The sequence below is a fragment of the Olea europaea genome, chromosome 12, assembly GCF_002742605.1.
Source record: "Olea europaea var. sylvestris chromosome 12, O_europaea_v1, whole genome shotgun sequence".
NCBI classification, from domain to species: domain Eukaryota; kingdom Viridiplantae; phylum Streptophyta; class Magnoliopsida; order Lamiales; family Oleaceae; genus Olea; species Olea europaea.
This window is the reverse complement of record NC_036248.1, coordinates 6,463,069-6,483,231: the sequence shown is the minus strand read 5'-3', so window position 1 is coordinate 6,483,231 and position 20,163 is coordinate 6,463,069. Positions and strand designations below refer to the sequence as shown.

The window sequence follows — 20,163 nt, the reverse complement described above, 5'->3', positions numbered from 1 at the left end:
CAAGGAAAAAGAATATTTATAGATGGATTCCATTCTCTCTACAAAATAGGAACTGTAATATCACCCCATGGTGCCAACAAGTGGGAAATTTGTGGGAACGGGCTTGCCAGGCATGCTTTTCACCCAAAAATAATAATAAATAAATAAATAAATATGGGGAATTTTAATTTAAATAGTTAATGGTGCTGACTTGAGCTGGGCAGTCCATGGAATTCGCCACTCTTCCATCCAGTAACCCAGGTTCATATTTTCAGTGTCGTTGACATCAAAATTAGTACAGTTATTCTTAGATCATGGAGATACAGAGTTGAATGGATGTAAAAAATTTCTCAAAGTACGACACAACACGAAGGATTTTGCCAGCATAAAGGCGGGCGGTAACATGTTTGCAAAATAAAGAAATCTGTTTATCCATTATCAATTATAATATCAAGAACTCACATTCTAATACAGTGAAAAAATAAAAATGCCACAATATTGCTAAGATGTCATCTTTAGTATTAAAAAATAAATAGTCCATCATAAAATGATGTGTCAATACTGATACTAAGTTGCATACATATCCTTTAATGCTTTTTCAATTATTGACATTCTGAACCAGTTCATTGAGCTTACACAGCCATATAATCAAGAAAGAATTGCTGATTTTTTTACCATGGCAAGTGAATATAAGGATAGCCACATGAATAGCCCTCGATAAAATCCTGCTTAGCTAATAGCCAAAACAAAAAATTGGAGGGCAAGATCAGATTTACTGCAACCTAAAACTGGGGCTTGGGGGGCTTGGGCATGTACAAAGTTAAAAAAAATTAATTGCAACTCCAGTTGTAAGGCTGGGAAATTAGTCATCTTGTCGCCTGTGAATCTCTTCGTTAACAAGCTTGGTCACTAAGCTTTGATCATTGGTTGGAATATTGTTCTTCAAAATACTGTACAATGCTTGCAATTCTTCTGGATTTGCCTTCTTAAATAGGCCATTGAGTATTGCATTAACCTCCCCTGAAAGAAATGGGTGGCTTCTCCCAGCTTCTTGATCATTCAAGGGCTCAGACTTCAAAGTAAAGTCGCTGCAGTTGTCTCTTGAATGAGAATGCTGAGGAATCTGCATTAAAGGCCGTGATTTCCAGTAATCTGTACAGACTCGATTCTTGTCCATGGCCTGAATTTCCTGTAGCAGAGGAAAGGAAGATATGCGTCAAACAGAGAGAAGTGAGAGAACTTTGGACAGACATTCTTTGTTAACAGACAAACTTCATATGTTCACTTACACGTGCTAGAAATTAATAGCTCAGTCATATGATTAGACAGAATCACCCTAAAATTTGTTGGAATAGTAAGATGATATCTAGAATCAAGAAATGGAGCAAATCTTCCACTACAAAACTGTTTAATGAATTTTTATCAAACGATTCACACATAGGTAATAACATGTTCTACCGAACTCAATTTCAAAACCCCTTTGAACCTTTTTCATTTTAACTGACGTAATAATAGTCTTGTAAACGCTTTAAGTTAGATCATCACTTTTAAAGCTTTATTTCAGATTTAGAGATATTTCCAATGCAGTCTTGCATCAGAGCTTCCTATGTAATGCTATGGGTACATTAATTCAAGAGAGTCACCTGTACAATTGCTGGAGAAGAAAATCCAAACATTTCCATGCCATCAAGACTTCCAGGAGGCTGCAGAGGTGGAAGCTTCACTTTTCCTAACTTATGTTGCTTTGTGATCTCTTGATTTACTCTATCGCGAACCATTTCCCAGCATTTGACAGTGGAGACATGAACAAAGACTTCACTTGGACAATACTCTACAGAAACCTAAAGGGTTTCATTCATCACCACAACTAAATTAGTACTTTCAAACTTAGAAGAGATCAAGAGAGGTGGTGTAACTGGAAAAGAGTTGTTAACTTGTGTATGACAAAATGTACAAAGCGAACTAGCATAAGAGGTTTCTAATAAATCAACAAGATTTAATTACCATAAATAAAGGTTCATCACGTCCAGCATCAAGAATTTCAGAGACATAGTAGCACATATTCGAGGGATCTAGGGCATCTATGTATCTAACTCGACTCCTGAATCCTGCATTCAAAGGGGAAAAAGAAAAGCTCACTTCCATAGAAGTTGCTAAGATTTTGCATCACAGCTATAAGCTATATGGACATTGAAAACATTTCATACCCTTTGGGTAAATGGCCCGACTATCACACCATAACTTTCCAGCATTAATAACTCCGAAGTCAAGAGCTTCCACATTGCAATTGATTCTCCGAACTACTTTTGCAATGCGAGGCCCCTTCTGTCGATAATATCTATCCAAATTATTTTGACAGCCAGATGGGTTACATGGTCCACTCTGTACATTCTCCATTGGCCTGGGATTAAGATCCAACTCCAACCTTTTTTGACCATCTTCTTTATTGGGGTTTTCATCATTATAACATTGTGGCTTCAAGCAGAAATCTGCATTTTTTTTATTAAACTCAACAGTCTCTTTTTCAATTGGACAGCTCTCAATATGTTTATTATCATTTACATCAGTAAAACTGGATCCATGGATAGAATCATTCGGTGAACACAGCCTTTGATGCCTTCCACCTTCTATATGGTTTTCAACTTTTATAGCCTCTGAACCAGAAGATTCAGTCATCAGTTCACACGATACAGATGCACTAATGGTCGTTGTCAAGGACGAATGTTCAATATCATTATGCATACCCACCATATCACCAGGGCCAGCTTGCCTCTGTATATGTCCTGTATGCTTTTCAGAAGCACCTTTTCCAACCGAAGGCTTTGTGCTGGACTCATCCCCCTCATCATCACTCAGACATATAAGATCATTGTTTCCAGGAAATGATGTCTGCTTCTCTTCAGCTCTCCCTGAACCTAAATTTTCAGTAGAGGACATGTTTACTTGTGAGAGCAGAGACACTGGTGTTTCAATCATCGGAGCTGACGGTACAGAGTCTTCTTTTTCCCCTGGAAAGCTATGCTTTTCTGCCTCAACTTTGAGTGAAGATTTGAAAGATGTGGATGATGCCTTCATCTTTTCAAAAGCCAATAACTCTCCAGATGGTTTCTCCTTTTGCAAAGAACAAGTCTTGGATATAACCTTCATCTCTTTTGGTGCCATTCTTTCAGCAGTATACGACATCTTACCAGTATGCCCAGGGACTTTCGATTTTTCTTTGGATACATGAGAACTTAGGACCAGTCCAAGATCTAGCTTTGCCCATCGATATACTGCACTTAGCTTCCCTTCCAATGCTTCAACCAATATGTTCAATTCATTGATGTCGTAACGGAAAAGGAAAAACTTAGCGCCCCAAGAACATGAACACAACTGTTTTGCATGTTTCAAGCATGCATATTTATCAGGTGAACAATGGTGACAACCTGAAGCAGACAGATGCAGATCAAATTGGCATACATTGCATTCCCTCTCACTATTAGCATCGAAAGAGCTCTCCATCTTCAAAGCCTGTGAGGAACTGCAAAGGCATTCTCTCCGCACCCGCTCCATCTCAACACGAGTCTACGCAGAATATGGTACAGAAACACAGTAAATATAACAATAACTGACACCAAATATCAGAAACAGAGTTTCAGAATTGGTTCAGCAACATTGGTTGTCTGATGACATATCATAAAGAATGACTAACAATTTAAAAATTCTTAGAAAGATGACATTCCAAGCACATAAGCAGACATGAAAAAGAAAGCCCTCAAAAGGAAAAGGGACAAAGGAAATATCTCTTTTTTCCATCTTTCGTGTCCCTGCCAAACCATGCAAGTGTTTAAAATTCTTAATCGAAACAGCTTCACATCTCAATCTGTGGTAGTGCTTAGCAATAACTAAACTTGGTATTTCCAGGACCAAGTCTGGTCAAAGATAGGACTGGGCAAATCTCCCGAACCGAACCGAACTGAACCCGACGGTTCTTGTCAAATTAAATACCCGAACGAGTATTTGAATTGAGAACCGACGGGTACGATTCGATTTTCGGTTCTAGACCAAGAACCGAATCTTTCTAATTTTTTTTTTTTATATTGAGTAAATCAAATTATTTTAATTTTAATTTTTTCTAAACAAATTAACAATTTCTAAATCCAAAATTTTGGCCCAATAGTTTGTTTCATTTCTAATTTTTTAATTTTTGGCTCAATTACCAATTTTATTGTTTCATTTTTTAGCCCAACAAGATCCAATCCACTAAATAACCATAAACACCTACACTAAAGTGTATAACGTTGTCTCGACTCTCGCAGTCTCGCTAACATTCCAAAACCTTTACAATCGTCTGTTGACACTGTGACCTCCGATCAAAACTGTGACCTCCGCCGATCGAAACTTTGACCGTAGCGATCATTTGAATAAGGTAATCTACTAATCTCAGACATTCCAAAACTATTGAATGTATCATTAGTTGTATTTATATAATGTTGTTATAAATGTTAAAAAATTTAATTATAGTATCGAACCGAACGGAACCGAACCCGAATGATTCCATAATTATATTTGGACCCGACGGTTCCATTTACTAGATACCCGAGAATTTTGGTTCGGTTCGGTTCGGTTCTCTTTAGAACCGAACCGAACCAAGCTGCGCCCACCCCTAGTCAATTATAGCCTGATTCAAGCCCTGTTTGACTTACATCCTTTCATAAAAGTACATTTTTAAGCAGTGATTTTGACATTGTTTCAACCACACGTTCTTCAATAAAATAATATTACACGCAAATTTAAAACTTTACCCTAATTTTTAACTATACATTTTCCATCAATACACTATTCAAAAATACGTTGTTATGAAAATAATGTGGCTCAAACAAAGGCTCAGATTATGATGATGTACAGATTTTGTATGCCCCAATTTTTGCATAAATTTCGATTAAATTTAATCCAATTGGTTTCAACAAGATACTATTTCCTGAACACCATATTAGTGAACTTTTTTCTTCTACAAGATGCCCATAAATAGCCCCTGTTTGAGCCCCATTTTTTAAAGAATGTATTTTTTCAAATCTCATTTTCAACCATACGTTCTCCCATAAAATAATTATACACGTATTTCAAAAACTTTTTTTACTTTTTAATCACATATTCTCCAAAAAAAAAATTAACTATTCCACAATACATTTTATCCCAAAAATGGGGATCAAACAGGGGCATCTATGCAGAAATCTTACCCGGAAAATTTTTAAAAAATAATAATAAAAAAATAAAACTGAATGATTTTTCTGAAATTTAAACCAGTTTAATGTACAACCAACCCAAAGTGAGATCTGTAAAAGAGCCAAACAGTTGACATGAAAAATTTTCAGATCAGATGTGGATATCAGCACAAGTACTTACCTTGAGTGCTTTTGATAAGATACCATCCTTTCCACAAGCATCCTTCCATCTTAAATTATTAGCATTATGCTTCCTCAGTAAATTGAGCTCCCAAATCGCTTTAACTGCCTCTCTAGCAGCCCCAAGCAAGAGTTTATCATGTGAAATAGAAGTCTTTCTGCCTTGCTCACAATAGAGCTCAATAGCATTTTGCCCATGGGGCAACCAGTCAACTGGAGCGACATTAACGGCTTCAGCACAATTAAAGCCGCAGTTGAAGCCAGCGTGATAAGCCCGAGGGAAGGTAAGAACAAATTCTCCTGGATTCTGAACACATCGATAGACAGGCACTTCCTCAGATATTAAAATGGACGGTGAAAGTTGTGTGACCTGCATAATAATAACAAATTGAAGATTATACAGCAGCGAAAGCGAAAGTGGAAGAAGACATTAGCTTGTGTCAAAAGTTGAATACTGAACTTCTGAATCAACCATGATTTCCTATGAAGTGTAAAAGTCCCCCTCAACAATCACAAAACTCTAGGACATCTTTCAGACGGTGTAGCTAAGACATATTGGAGCTTCTATCTCACCTTCACAAAACAATCTTCATTGACAAGAATAAATTCATATACTAAGGCTCAATCAGTAAATTACTTTCCGGGGACAAAAAAGGAAATGGGAATAGAGCTAAATTGATATCCTTTTATCCAATATCAGAATGAAACATAAATTCAAGTATTACCCTTTAAAGTTGGACGTTAAGAGAAGCAAATGACTTTAGACTTTGAGTATATACTTTGGTCCAATTTTTTATCATAGACTTTGAATATTAAGAATAGCTAACATTGCCATTTATTTTTGTTTGTATTACAACTTCTCTCATGCTTTCTGTAGGAAGCAAAGTCAAGATAAGATTTTCCTCCATCTCTATCCTGCTTGCCTCACTAAAAAAGTCCAAATGAAAATTAAAAAAGCCAGTGAATAGATATAAACCAATTCTGATTGCTGCTCCATTGTGTTCAAACCAATACTGTGCCAATTCTTGGGAAATATTTAAGTTACTTATAATTTCTATTTAAGTCATACTTTAATTTCAACCACACATTCACGACTACTATCCACTAATCATTTACACATTTCATGAGATCCACAACTATTTTCATTATAAAGAGGTTAAATGAAACCCAAACACACACTAAATATCAAAATATAATTACAGAAATGTGTGGTTATATAAAACAGAGGCATGGACTGTAGACTAAAGTACAAGTATTATGAAAAGTATAATTGTTCTTTGTATGAGAAATATTCCTTGGTACCAAGCCCCTTTTATCCTTGGTACCAAGCCCCTTTTGGGCTCCATTTTATCCAAAATGCAATTCTCTCCTCTTTTTAACTACACATTATCCAATAAAATAATATTACACGTAAACCCAAAAAATATCTTCTTTTTTAACCACATGTTCTTCAAAAAAAATCCAAAATACATTCCCAACCCCCCCCCCCCCAACCCAAAATAAAAAATAAATAAATAAATAAAAATAAAATTTAATGGAGCCCAAGCAGGAGCTAAATTCATAGGGAAAAATTCAATAGTTCTAAAGAAGTTTTTGTTCAAAAAAAGGTAGGTGATATTAAGACTACTAAAATAGTTCCTTCCACATCAATTGTTAATCATAAGGGGAACAAGTAAATATATTATATTTATAAACCCAGAGGCATATATTATAGAGATCGATGAAGATATTTTATGAAGACTTAGCATAATAACCTTTTTGATGTTATTTTATTTCAGTTGATTTAATTTTCTAGTTTGACTTAAATTAAGTTCATTTCATTAGTTAGGTTCCTAGGTTTGTTTAAACCCTATATATAGTGGCTTAACAGTTTGTTTTCATTATACTTCAATATTAAACTCCAAATTTCCCTCTAAATTGTTCTTCCTCTCTCTTTCTTCCCGTTTCTTCCATCTCCTACCCCCCCCCCCCCCCCTTCTCTTACAATCTAGTTCTCATTAAGAAACTCCATCGTCAATATATACATGCAGAAATAAAATGTATCATGTAGACAGAGTGTGTTTTGAGCTTAAAGATCTGTCTCGCGCAGGATCTCTTTCTTTTACCTCCCTTCTTCTCTATTTGAAATGTTGAATGAAATATCAACAATGTTGAGAAGACTGGAAGAAACTATAGCAACACATTGATGCATGAATGACCAAAACCAAATACAATGCAAATAGATTTGAAACGGAGTAAAGGTAAGTTTGAGCACAAGTGTGGCGTCTCAAATTCACCATGTTAAAACAGCAATCAGGATGGCGAAAACTTCAGGAAACAATGCTAATTTGCAAAGTTTATACACCATTGTTGGTGTGCATTCATGCAGCACTTGCAGATTTCTATTTCATTATGAAATAGGAACGTGGTAAATAAGCCAACCATTAGCCACTTCCAAGTTTGCAAAAGAAGTTTGTGCAAATAATAGCTTGAATTGGCATTTTTGTATAAAGAGAGAAATATAATTACCAGCTTATGAAGCAAGTCCGGCTGCTCATCAAATAGATCAGGCAAATGTTTCCTCATGGCTTCTTCCAGTTTAAGGGCATCAGATCCTGGAACCCCATACCAAATCTTCGAAGCTCCCCAATGCATGTAGTTTAATGAGTACAAGTGGTGGTCCTCAACATGCTGCTAACAAATAGAAGAATATAAGAAATGAACGTTAATAACATTACAAGCACTGAATAATCAAAGTCACCTTCTATCAATCTATTGCGGTAATGATTTTCTGCCAGAAGAGGGAAGAGAAAGTATTATTATTATTATATCAAACGTTTTCTTTTCGTATCAATGGACGAGACTACGTAGATGATATGGTTTTAGTTATCGAGAATCGAGACTAACAAGATTTTCAATCATGAGTTAGAACATTGATAAAGTACTGAAAATTAAGTAATAGTAGGAATGAAGATAATAGTGGAGGTACCATAGAGCATGGTATTGTTAACATAAGCAATTGTTTTAACAATTTAGGTCCCATTCTGAACAATGAAGGAAGAATTGAAGAAATGTAATGCATAAAATTAGAGTAGGTTGGATAAAAAGGAAAACTGCCACAGCCTAGGGGAATTCAATATGAAGATCATAAGGTGAATGGTCATTAAATAAAATGAAACGATAAATTTGATCTGTCATGCAAAATGCCTAGAACGTTAGCTGGCAACTAGAAGAGTGCGAGACTGAATTATAAGACTGTAAGCTCAGACCTTAAAGGCAACTCTTGAAGATGGTTTGGAATTATTAAAGACTACATACGTTACAGTCATAAGTTCTTTAACCTTGAATTTCAAATGTTTTACCACCAGAATTCAGAACCCTGGATTTGGAAGGATATATTGAACTACTATCTTCGAGGCAGTTATATAAAAAATTGTACCAGAAGTAGAACTATTTTCAATGGTCAAGAATATTTTCCAAATTTAGATAATCACAAAAGTAACTTCTACAGGATATATTATTCATGTAGTTCAAAATAGTGTGCTAGGTTCTACTCTCTACTAACACTATATTATATGCAAATGATGAAAAGTTCCATTTTACTTACCCAACAGAATGAAGAAAAGCACATTCCTAAATACAGCCAAGGGACCAGAACACCAGAAATGTCACTGCTTTCAAATGAAAGCACAGAACCAGGAAGCCTAGGTAAGTTATTCAAGTTCCACCCAGAATTGACGTATTTGATGTCAGAAGAAGAACCAGCTTGATGAGAATATTTAGGAAACCCACTGCCAAATTCTCCTGTTTCTAAGTCAGCTCCGTAAAGCACCTAGGAAGGAAGACAAATAAAAGATGAAAATTTTACTAGAAAGAGAAAAAAAGGCCAAATGATATAGAAATTCAACTTGTAAAGATATCAGTAACATCAATATTACCTCAATTTCTTCTGTTGGTTTTTCCACCATACGCCAATACTCACCCTCAATATTCTCCACCGACGGCTGCCACTGCTCCTTTAGCATGGTTGTGTTACCTCCCATATCTAAACTATTATTGTTTTTACTGAAGTATTGGGCCTTGAAATCATCGGCATACTTCTGAAATGCATCCAGAGTAAATTCAGGACCAGGTTCAAACCCAAATCTCTCCGCCTCGTATACTTCAACTTCGCCAGGAACCCCGATTTCCTCATTACCAACCCCATGATCATTTCCAGTTTTCACACATCTTCTTTTCCTCCTCTTCTGATAATTAGTTTGCAATATCTTTCTCACTGAATTCCGATTTTGAAGTTTGTCAATACGCTGGATACGAGTGCTAAATTTGGATGTCTCCCATGTATTCTTTTCCTTCAGAGGACAAGGAGGTTTCCATGAAGGGGGAGGTACTATGCGACAAATTCCGTATGTTTCTGCTTTAGAGCGTATACTTGCAATATATTTTAAAGTATCTCCAAACTCCTGATAATAAAATATTCATCACAAAAGTGTCATTATCATAATTATTTTAAATCCGAAGACAACCAAATTCCAAAGAAAATAATAATGTGTGAAGGACAAAATGTCCAGGCACAGTCATAGTGGGGTATTGAAGAAGTGGTAACAGACAGTAAAAGTCTCAGTAAGGACCTCTTCAGTCGGATAAAACACAGGAGCCTCCTGAACATCAGGCCGGCAAGCTTCTTCAGGATGCCAATTTGCAGTTACCTGTTCCAAATTAATATCTTAAACATATAAAAAGGTGATACATGAACACTTTATCAGTTTCCATTTATTCAGCTGCTTTACAATTAAAACAATAACTGCAGACGTCAATCAATAAACACAAAAATGGTCTTTAGCATTCACAGTCTTAAGCTATGAAATGCACTTGTGTAGCCACAAGTTTGGTGAATATACTGCCAGAGACATCCCACAATATACGTTTATATAAGTTGCACACAGAAGCACCTGTGCAAAATATTTTATAACGTGATTACAATTTTACCAAAGTAAGAAACCATTTTCAGCTAAATGACTACTAGTTTGAAGCATTAACCTTTTGGCAGTTGCTACACTCTTCACATCCACGGATAACCCCTTTTGGGAGGCTGCTCATTAAAGGAATGTTCTGCCAGTGTAAAGCAGATGTAAGAATAGAAATCAATAACAAATGTGCAGGAACAAAAAAAAGAAAGAAAGAAAAAGTTACACAAAACTTGATCAACCTGCTCAGAATCAGACTCATTGCCAGAATTGTTATCAAATTGGCTGTAGTTAATCCATGGTCTACGTCTAAGGGACTTCATGAATTTCAAATCATCACTACTCTCAAACTCTGTTTCTATCTGAACTGTCTGTGTTCCAGAAGTGTCAGCAGAAGCACAGTAACTACTTATTTTATTATCTTCCACCCTCTTTAGGGTGAAAGGAACGAGTGACTCAAAACCAGGTGGAATTGAGGAAATTTCCATGTTCTCCTCTTTGACACAAGGTCCAAAAAGTTCTGTCCCCATCACCACTGAAAAATTGCAGAAAACCACATCCCAAAATAAATGGAATACCTTTTTCTCAAAATAGATTAGGAGATGCTCTTTGTTTCTATACTTACAAGGAGAGAAGTCACCTAGAAGTTATCCTCAATTAAAGACAGTACAGAATTATGGAAACCACAGTATGAACCTTCAGTGTGTAATATCAAGTGTCAACACGAGCTGCATCTGAAAGCCAATTGAATTGAAACGGTCTAAATCAAACACAGTAAGTACTGGCTAATTCTTCAGTGATTGCAAGAAAGTTTACTGCATATCTAGCAAGAACATACAATAGTCAGCAAACGAGAGAAAATACACAATCTCATTCATCAAATTAAATGATTATATCATTTTCTCATTCATTCATAAACCCAAGTATCAGCAGAAGGCTTGAAAGGGGTGTGAACTCTTAACAAAGTGAAAGAAGTGATCTACAAGATGAAGTTACACAAAGAAGATACTCAATTCAGTAGGGTACATGTAGTTTTGTACTTTGAAACGTAAATATCCACAATTAATTAAACTGGAGTACCAAATGTTGAAATTCACCATAATCTCTTTCAATAACCAACACTAGGTCCACAGCAGCCCCCCAAGAAAAAAGAAAAACGAGAAAAAAACTACTTACCACTGAAACTGCTGCAACTCAAAACATCAAGCTTATCTATCCTCCCTCTCCTTCTCTCTTCTATTGAAACAAATGGAGGATAAAGGAACAAACAAAAGGTAGGAACAAAGATCAAAGGAAAATATCCCTTTCTTGTGCTCAAAGGAGAAAGTAATAGAATAATTATTCTTGTTCAGAGTCTATATCTCTAGAACTTGTAAATTTCAGTAGCTTTCCCATTCGTGCATTGTAGGTACAGCAATGACAGAGCAAATCCTTCCTTCTATCATGTTATTTACTCAATGAACCAATGAAGAAAGACAACGTGTTGTGGAACTCAGAAGAGCAAAAAAGTAAAAATAGAACATTGGTATTTCAAACAATGCCAAAATGTCGCCCATACCACAAGCAATGACACGAATGTGAATGTACACCACATCATTAAAAACTCTCCAAAATTTACCAATTTATGAACATGACGACAAAAGCATCAACTGCAGAATAAATCATTCGTGGCTTTTTATCGATATTAAAATACGTAACTTAGTTGGCACCTAAACAAATTTTACATATTATGCAGGTATCTGATTGCATTAGATCAACTTCAATTCCACAAGTAACATATATTTTAGTACAACTCTTATAATGTAGGGATGATGAATGCTAATTGCTGTTCGGAATGTCACTTCAGTCATTTTTATCTGAATAGGTTTTTGTTTAAAATCGATTCACTCTGATACAATAGACAGGGACCTTAACACTGTCCCTCGTATTGAGAAATCAAGCCATAATAGTAATCTAAATGCCATTATGAACTCACGGCAGTCATTTTGACAAATCCCATATTTTTTCTCATCGTCAATCCTTCAATACAGTTTTTGGTGCAATTTTAAATCATCACCTTACAATCCATGCATATATTACCGTTCCAACTATGTTTTGTTCACTGCTCTTCCATTTCATCTGACCACATCCAATTCATTTTTTTATATAATTGATTAATGTGACCAAAAGAAAGCTTTCCTGTAACATCTTGAGATGGATTAGTAATTATCAAGGGTCTTGACAACAAAACAGCATTGCATCAAACTAATTATTTACGAATGAAAAAGAACCTTAAGTTAATCTGCATCAAAACATTTACTGATGTGAGCACAGAGAATAATGATTAACAGTTTTAAACTTGAAAAAGAAAACTTACATACTCTGATCCAACGATCTATATCTCCTTTGACCTAGAACAGCATAAACTCCATTCACATCAAGATGTTCCAGGAAAAATCAACAATCCTGAAATAATAACTATAAATCAAAAAGCTGATAGCACAAATACGTGAGTTCTTAAAGCTAAGAGTCCAAATTCAGTAGATCGAAACCCTAACCCTGACCCTGACCCTGGTGGATGTGAAAGAGATGGAGATGGCACCCACAAATTCACTTTTAGGTCAGAGCAAAACTGAAAATAAATTGCTTAGACCAAGCCCCATTAATACACATCGAAATTATCTCCAAACAAAAACCACAAAAAAATTAAAAATAAATAAACCCTAAAGCTGGAAACCAAAATTCAATCCCTGATGAAAATTCAAAATTCCCAAAAATTTCAGCTTCATGTGCGTATTAATTAAATTTATCAACAAAAATTTGGAAAAAAATGATCAAATATCAATAAGATTAGATTAAAAATCCATTGCCCTAGACAAAGTAAAAAACGGGCCAACTATAGAAGCATGTGCCCGTACCCAATTGTTACCAAAATCGTCTCTTAGAGAGAGTTACGAAGCGATTAATATGCTCTGTTATGTACAGTTTCTAGGATTTTATTTTTTTTGGTACCAATGTGGTCCGCATAGAAATAAAAACTGGTCTAATCTTGTGAGTCTCGAAATTGGGCAATTATTACTACTATTGGAGAAAACTTTATTACCGGCTCTCTATCTATTGTATATTGATCCCTAACGTTTAAAATAGAGCAAATTAGTGCTCCATGTTTCATTATAGTTATATAATTAATTTTCAGTGACAAAACATGTCCTCTATTGTTACCTGGACTTTACCAAAAACATATTACATTTTAATCTTTTGGAAGCCTGCCTAAGGTTGAAAGCTGTTGACACACTAAAAGTGTAGCCCAAATCGAATAGTCCAAAGAATGAAACCCAATTGAAGAATTCTCAAATCAAATAGCTCAAAAAATGAAGTCCAATTGGACAATTCGGGATAAAGGCTCAGACTGGATTATTAATGAATGCGGTGGAAGCCCACAAACACAGTAACATCATCGCCCAAACTTGCAAGACGCCCAAAATCTGAGCGAATGGAGTGCCTTACAGTCACCTAGAGCGATGACCCTGTTCTCGCTCATACCTTCGAATCGCCCAAGATCTTAGCAAATATAAAATGTTATGGTTATCAAAAAATGCACTTATTGAAACAGTTATTGAGTAACCTTATCACATTCCACGATTCAAGGAACCCAGTTGAAGGCGGTTGAACGACAAAGAGTAGTGGCAGCAGTTAGAGACGGCAATTCTACGACAAGTTAACCACCATAAAGAAAGTGGGTAGTTATAAAGCAATCAAACAATTTTCAAGCGGTTTGTCACGAAAAAATTATCAAGGGAATATAAAAGGAAGAGAAGACATAGAGAAAAGACCACTCTCAAACAGAGAATATATAATTTCAATTTCTTAATTTAAATTTAAACATTTCTTTCACTACTCGTGTGTTTGCACCCCTTGGAGGCATTCTGTTTGGTTCCAATTGTAAATCATCGCCAATAAAACATCCATTTTTGGGACTTTGTCCCAAGAGGTTTGTTCCTTACACAATCATATGATCCCTTTTCAATTGTTAGCGACTACCCACGTGAAACAATTTGGCATGCCCGGTGGGACTTTGATGTTTGGTGTTGAAGATACAAAAGGTGAAACAATATGCCTCACAAATCTGATAAGGAAGCAGCAAGTCAGGGAGGAGTCCAGTCTGTGATCGAACGATATGAGGAGCAGCATAGCTCTCCACGAACAGAGGGACGGAGTCAGAGCAGTCACGGTCATTACGAACCAATGACAGAGTTGATTCTTTGAACCATACGTGTATTACTTGGAGAACTCACACAGGATGTCGTTGAATAGGATGCCGTTGAATCAGGACGAATTACGTTCGAGGACAAGAAGAAAATGACAGTGGATGAAAACCCTTTTCCACGGCCACTTGGGGTGAACATGGTGACGACTGGTTTCAAAAACAAGTTGTCAAAATTCAAGTTAGTTGTAGATGACGAGGAAGAGGACCCTAGGCCACATCCCAGTGTCTTTGAATGTATCAAAGGGAAGGAGCCCAAAAAGGATTAAGACATCATGTGTACAAGGTGCAAAAGAGAAGTGAATGCAAATACACAGAAATCAGGGATATGACAGTATCACCATCGCCCTAGTTTTTTCCCAAACGCTCAGCCTGGTAGAGGGCAAGATACATCATTCTATAGGAAACCGCCTTTTGAGAGGCAATTCAGGCCAGTAAATAATGGTAGAATATTCAGGCCACAACCTCGCCAACCAAATGTATGGCATTCGTTCCAGTATAATGCAGGAAGGGTGATACCTTTCAATGAGATGACTAGAACCCAATAAAGGCGTTTTCAACGGAACTATGGACGAATGATGAGGCAAAAACTGAGAATGCCACGTCCTAAAGCGCCTAAACTACTCAAGGTAGCCAATCAAAATATTCTAAAAGACAGTGAAGAGACTAGTAGAGGTGAATCAATGGAAGAATTGCCAGAAACTTCTTCTGGGAGATCGAAGTTTGAGCGAGACAGAAGAGATGGAAAGGACCCAGATCAGCTCCTTACTATTCAGTGCGGTACGTTATCTCCTGTCATGACTAATAATTACTCACTAGCCAATGAGTTCAATAACAAAGAGAAAGAAGAAGAAAGGGAGGATAACGAAGAAGAAGCATATGTGCTGGAATGTGAAGAATGTCAAACTTCTAGAGGGGCCTACGATGATGAAGGGGATGATAGTATGACAGACATCGAAGAGAAAATTGATCTGGAAGTAGAAAGAAGAAAGAGAGGGGTATCGCACAATACTCTGTTGAAGCAACTACATCGAGAGGGGGTTCGTGAAGTAGACTTGTTGGGGAAAATGTTTGGGCGTTCTTTCGATTATTACGTGATGTACGGGACGCCCAAAAGGAAAAAGAGAGTTCTTCACTCTGAAAAGTATGGATCACCTCCAAGAATAATGTCTCCTCCCACAGGTTGGATAACCGAAGAAGAAGCATTAGAAAACAGTAAAAAAGAAATTCAAGAAACAGAAGCTCAGTGCGACATACTGCACGTTGACTTATCACAAAAGGATAACTCGACAGAGGACAAATAAGAAGTGGAAATAGATGCTGCCGAAAAGGTTTTTTTTAAGAGATCAGCCATAAAATTAACTAAACACTTGAGGCCATTGTACGTTAAAACTTTAGTTGACGGCATACCTACGACAAAGGTACTTGTTGATGATGGAGCAGCTATAACCATCATTCTATCTAGGATGATGAGGAAATTTGTAAAAACGGAATGCGATATGATTCCAACGGAAGTCATCCTTACAAGTTTTAATGGAGGAGCAACTTCAACTAAAGGGATTATGCCATTGGACATAACTATAGGGACAACTACTAGGACTACTGTTTTCTTTGTAATAGATGGTCCTACTAGTTACAATGTATTAGTGGGAAGAGATTGGATACATGGAAATCGCTGTATACCCTCATCGCTCCATCAATGTCTGGTTTTTTGGAGTGATAAGGGTGAGGCAGAAGTGGTGCAGGCTGATCATAGGCCTTTTGTCGCAGAAACAAACTCAGTGGAAAGGTTCATGTACGAAGGAAATTATGGACCCGTCAGAGTAGTCCAAGATGGAGAAGAAACTCAAATCATTGCACAGAGTGAAGAGCCGTGTTCAGTAGATGCACTCATTGAAATGTTCAGTCAAATGAGGCCAAACATAGTGGTCCTAGAAGAGCCAGTAATTGGCAAAAGAGTAATCAAGGAGTTTTAAATGAGTTGTAAGCAACAAAAACAAATGGCCGATGTTCAGGCCTTCAAAGCCAAATTAATGGCTTTCAATAAATAATGTAAGGACAAGACGAAAAAAGAAGCAGCCTTGGAAGCATTGAGAGACAAATTGGTAGTTTTCGAGTTGGAACAAAATATTGGCCAAGAAGTCAACAAGGTGGATTGTTTAAAAGAAGAAGTGCCTATAAGAAAATTGGACGATGAAGTAATGAGGATCATCAAGCCTAGATACACTCAAGCACAGGACCCTCTAATTAAAGTGAATATTGGCAATGAATGAGAAGATTGCCCAATATTCGTCAGCCAGATGCTCGATCAAGAGATTAGTGATAAATTAATCGCTTTATTAAAGGAATATAAGGATTGTTTCGCTTGGAAATATGAACATATGCCTGGTTTAGATAGAGGTTTGGTAGAACATAAATTACCAACCAAGCCAAATTTTAAACCTCATAAACAACCTCCTAGGCGTTTTGCTCCTAATGTACTCCCTGAGATTAAGAAAGAAATGGAGCAATTATTAAAAGCAGGCTTTATTAGAACAGTCAGATATGTCGAATGGTTGTCCAATATCGTGCAAGTACTAAAAAAGAATGGTAAATTAAGGGTGTGTATAGACTTTAAAAATTTAAACATAGCCACACCCAAAGATGAATATCCAATGCCCACGGTAGATTCTTTAGTAGACTCGACTGTCGGACACGTAATGTATTCCTTCATGAATGGGTATTCAGGATACAATCAAATTTATATAGTTGAGAAAGATATACACAAAACTGCCTTTAGATGCCCTGGGTCTCTAGGATGTTTTGAATGGGTAGTTATGCATTTCGACCTAAAAAATGTAGGAGCAACTTATCAAAGGACGATGAATTTGATTTTTCATGATATGATAGGCAAATTTGTTGAAGTGTATGTAGATGATATAGTGGTCAAATCCATTAAAGAAGATGACCATTTTGAACAATTGAGATGTTCATTTGAGCGAATGAAGCAATATAAACTAAAATTGAATCCCTTGAAATGTGTATTTGGTGTTAATGCAGGAAACTTCCTTGATTTCTCAGTACACAAAAGGGGGATTGAATTTGATAAAAATAAAGCGAAGGCCATTTTAGAGGCCAAATCACCTAGCAATAAAAAAGAATTGCAAAGGTTTCTAGGCCAAGTAAACTTTTTAAGACGCTTTATTTCTAACTGTGCAGGGTGAACTAAAACTTTTTCGCCTCTTTTAAAGTTGAAAAATCAGGACGAATTCGTCTGGAAAGAAGAGCATCAAAAGGCTTTTGAAAGCCTAAAGACATATTTATCAAATCCACCAGTGTTGGTGTCACCAATACAAGGACGGCCAATGAAAGTGTATATATCGGCTGAACAAGAATCAATAGCTGGAATGGTCGTGTAAGAAGACCAATTTGGTGAAAAAATGGCGATTTACTACTTGGGTAGACGGTTAACAAAATGTGAATGTAATTACTCTGCCATTGAAAAATTATATCTTGCATTATATTTCATGTGTACGAAATTAAGGGCTTATTTATGGCCCTCACCGTTTATTTGATTTCTAGAGTAAATTTAGTTAAGTATATGTTCTCTCATCCTATTTTATACCAAAGGGTAGGCCTTTGGACGTTAGCATTATCAGAATTCGAAATACGATACATACCCCAAAAGGCAATCAAAAATCAGGCTTTGGCTAACTTTCTGGCCGATCATCCATGCCTTGACATGCCTGAAGAAATTGAATTAGAAATCAATTCATTCGAATTAAAACCTTGGGTTTTGTACTTCGATGGGTCAAAGACCTCTAAAGGTGTAGGAGTAGGAGTGGCATTGATAAATCTTTTAGGGATTTGTTACAAGTTCGCATTCACTTTGGATAGGATGTGCACCAACAATCAAGCCGAATATGAAGCATCAATCGTAGGCCTAGAATCAATGATAGATATGGAGGCGATTCTCAATTGGTAATTCACCAATTGATTGGTGATTTTAAGTGTCAAAGTGATTCCATTATAAGTCAATATGAAATCACCCAAGGGTTGTTGGAAGAATTCAACCAAGTAGAGCTTCAATGTGTTAATAGGATATATAATGACGTAACAAATGAGTTGGCCCAGATGGCCTCAGGGTATTGAAAGGTTTTAAATTGAAAATCTACTTATGAATATGGAGTAATATTGCCCGTAGTCCAAAGAAGGGCGAAAAAGATTGAAATTCATTGCATACAAGATGGAGATGCAATAGATTGGAGGGCAGAAATTAAAAAGTTTCTTAAAAAACCTAATAAAGGAGATAGTAGAAAAATGAAGTTGCGTTTGTTAAACTATACACTGATAGATGAAGAGTTGTTTAAGAAACGCTCTGATGATATATTGTTAAAATGTGTAAGTTTGCAAGAAATCAGGACAATCATGGTTGAGGTGCACGAAGGGATATGTGGAACTCATCAAGCTGGCCAAAGGATGAGATAGTTAATTATTAGGAATTGATATTTTTGGCCCAAGATAGGAGAATCATGTGTTCAATATACAAAAAGTTGTATAGCATGTCCAATACAAAGGGCGTCAGCAAGAGAGATGACACACATTATCAAACCCTGGCCGTTCAAGAGTTGGGCGATAGACCTGATAGGGAAGATTTATCCCCCATCGTCCAAACAACATACCTTTGTTATAGTTGCGACTGATTTTTTCACTAAATGGGTAGAAGCGGTACCTTTAAAAGAAATCGCACAAAAGAGTGTCATAGAATTTATCCGTGATCATATTATTTATAGATTTGGGATTTCACAAACTTTGATAGTAGATCACGGAACTTCTTTAAATGGAGATCAAGTTAATAAATTCTTGAGCGAGTTTGGAGTTAAAGCAGTGAACTTCACACCGTATTATGCTCAATCCAACGGGCAAGCAGAATCTTCTAATAAGATTCTAAAAAATATCATAAGGAAAATGATAGATGAAAATGCCAGAAATTGACACGAATGTCTAAACAAGGCCTTATGGGCTTATAGGACGTCGCTTCGGTCAAGTACCAAAATTACTCCTTCCCAACTTACTTATGGACAAGAGGCTGTTTTGCCTATGGAAATCAACGTCCAATCGATCAGAGTGTGTTTACAACATAAGTTAAATGATGATGAGTATATCGAATCACTAGTTCAAAACTTATTGGAGCTGGACAAATTAAAGTTAGACGTCCAAGACAGATTGTAAGTTCAAAAACAAAGGATGGCTAATTTTTATAATAAAAAAGTTATAGCCAAATCATTTAGTTTGGGCGAATTGGTTTGGAAAACAATACTCCCTTTGGATAGCAAGGATCCAAAATATGGCAAGTGGTCGCCCAATTGGGAAGGACCATATAAAGTAAATAGTGTATTGCCTAATGGAGCCTATCGTTTGGAAGATTTAGATGGCACCAAGCACATGAGGTTCATTAATGGCAAATATTTAAAAAAAACATGTTCCTTCCTTATGGGAAAGTGAACAAATAAAAGTACAATCAAATCGCGTTGATCGATTGTATATAAAAAGGGCCAGAACGAAATACGTTCAAATAAATTTCTTTATTATCAAACATTCATTACAAATTGCTAGATACAAAATACTAAAT

At 36.3% G+C, this 20,163-nt stretch overlaps 1 protein-coding gene across 11 annotated transcripts; it reads right to left on the bottom strand.

The window, feature by feature from the left end:
- Positions 1-475: 475 nt before the first annotated feature.
- LOC111405385 (putative lysine-specific demethylase JMJ16) lies at positions 476-13,339 on the bottom strand. Of its 11 annotated transcripts, none has more exons than XM_023034230.1 (14): positions 13,207-13,339; positions 12,666-12,754; positions 10,935-11,132; positions 10,552-10,844; positions 10,383-10,454; positions 9,974-10,051; positions 9,281-9,805; positions 8,950-9,174; positions 7,872-8,036; positions 5,365-5,733; positions 2,187-3,543; positions 1,984-2,087; positions 1,623-1,820; positions 476-1,168 (listed from the first exon to the last, which is right to left on the bottom strand). In XM_023034230.1, exons 4-14 carry the CDS (start codon positions 10,837-10,839, stop codon positions 842-844), a joined length of 3,708 nt encoding a protein of 1,235 aa, XP_022889998.1. In that variant the 5' UTR covers positions 10,840-10,844; positions 10,935-11,132; positions 12,666-12,754; positions 13,207-13,339; the 3' UTR covers positions 476-841. The 11 variants fall into 11 exon arrangements, with proteins under 11 accessions (XP_022889998.1, XP_022890000.1, XP_022889997.1 ...); XM_023034232.1 differs by having other exon boundaries at positions 10,935-11,124; XM_023034229.1 differs by having other exon boundaries at positions 10,935-11,043.
- Positions 13,340-20,163: the final 6,824 nt, after the last annotated feature.

What these genes read in the sequence shown, in the direction of transcription:
- LOC111405385 (XM_023034230.1), bottom strand. Translation starts at nt 10,839, where the DNA reads ATGGGGACAGAACTTTTTGGACCTTGTGTCAAAGAGGAGAACATGGAA. An exon ending in AGTGTAGCAACTGCCAAAAG is followed by an intron (nt 10,052 to 10,382) that starts GTTAATGCTTCA and finishes AATTTGGAACAG; the next exon opens with GTAACTGCAAATTGGCATCC. An exon ending in AACCAACAGAAGAAATTGAG is followed by an intron (nt 9,175 to 9,280) that starts GTAATATTGATG and finishes CTTCCTTCCTAG; the next exon opens with GTGCTTTACGGAGCTGACTT.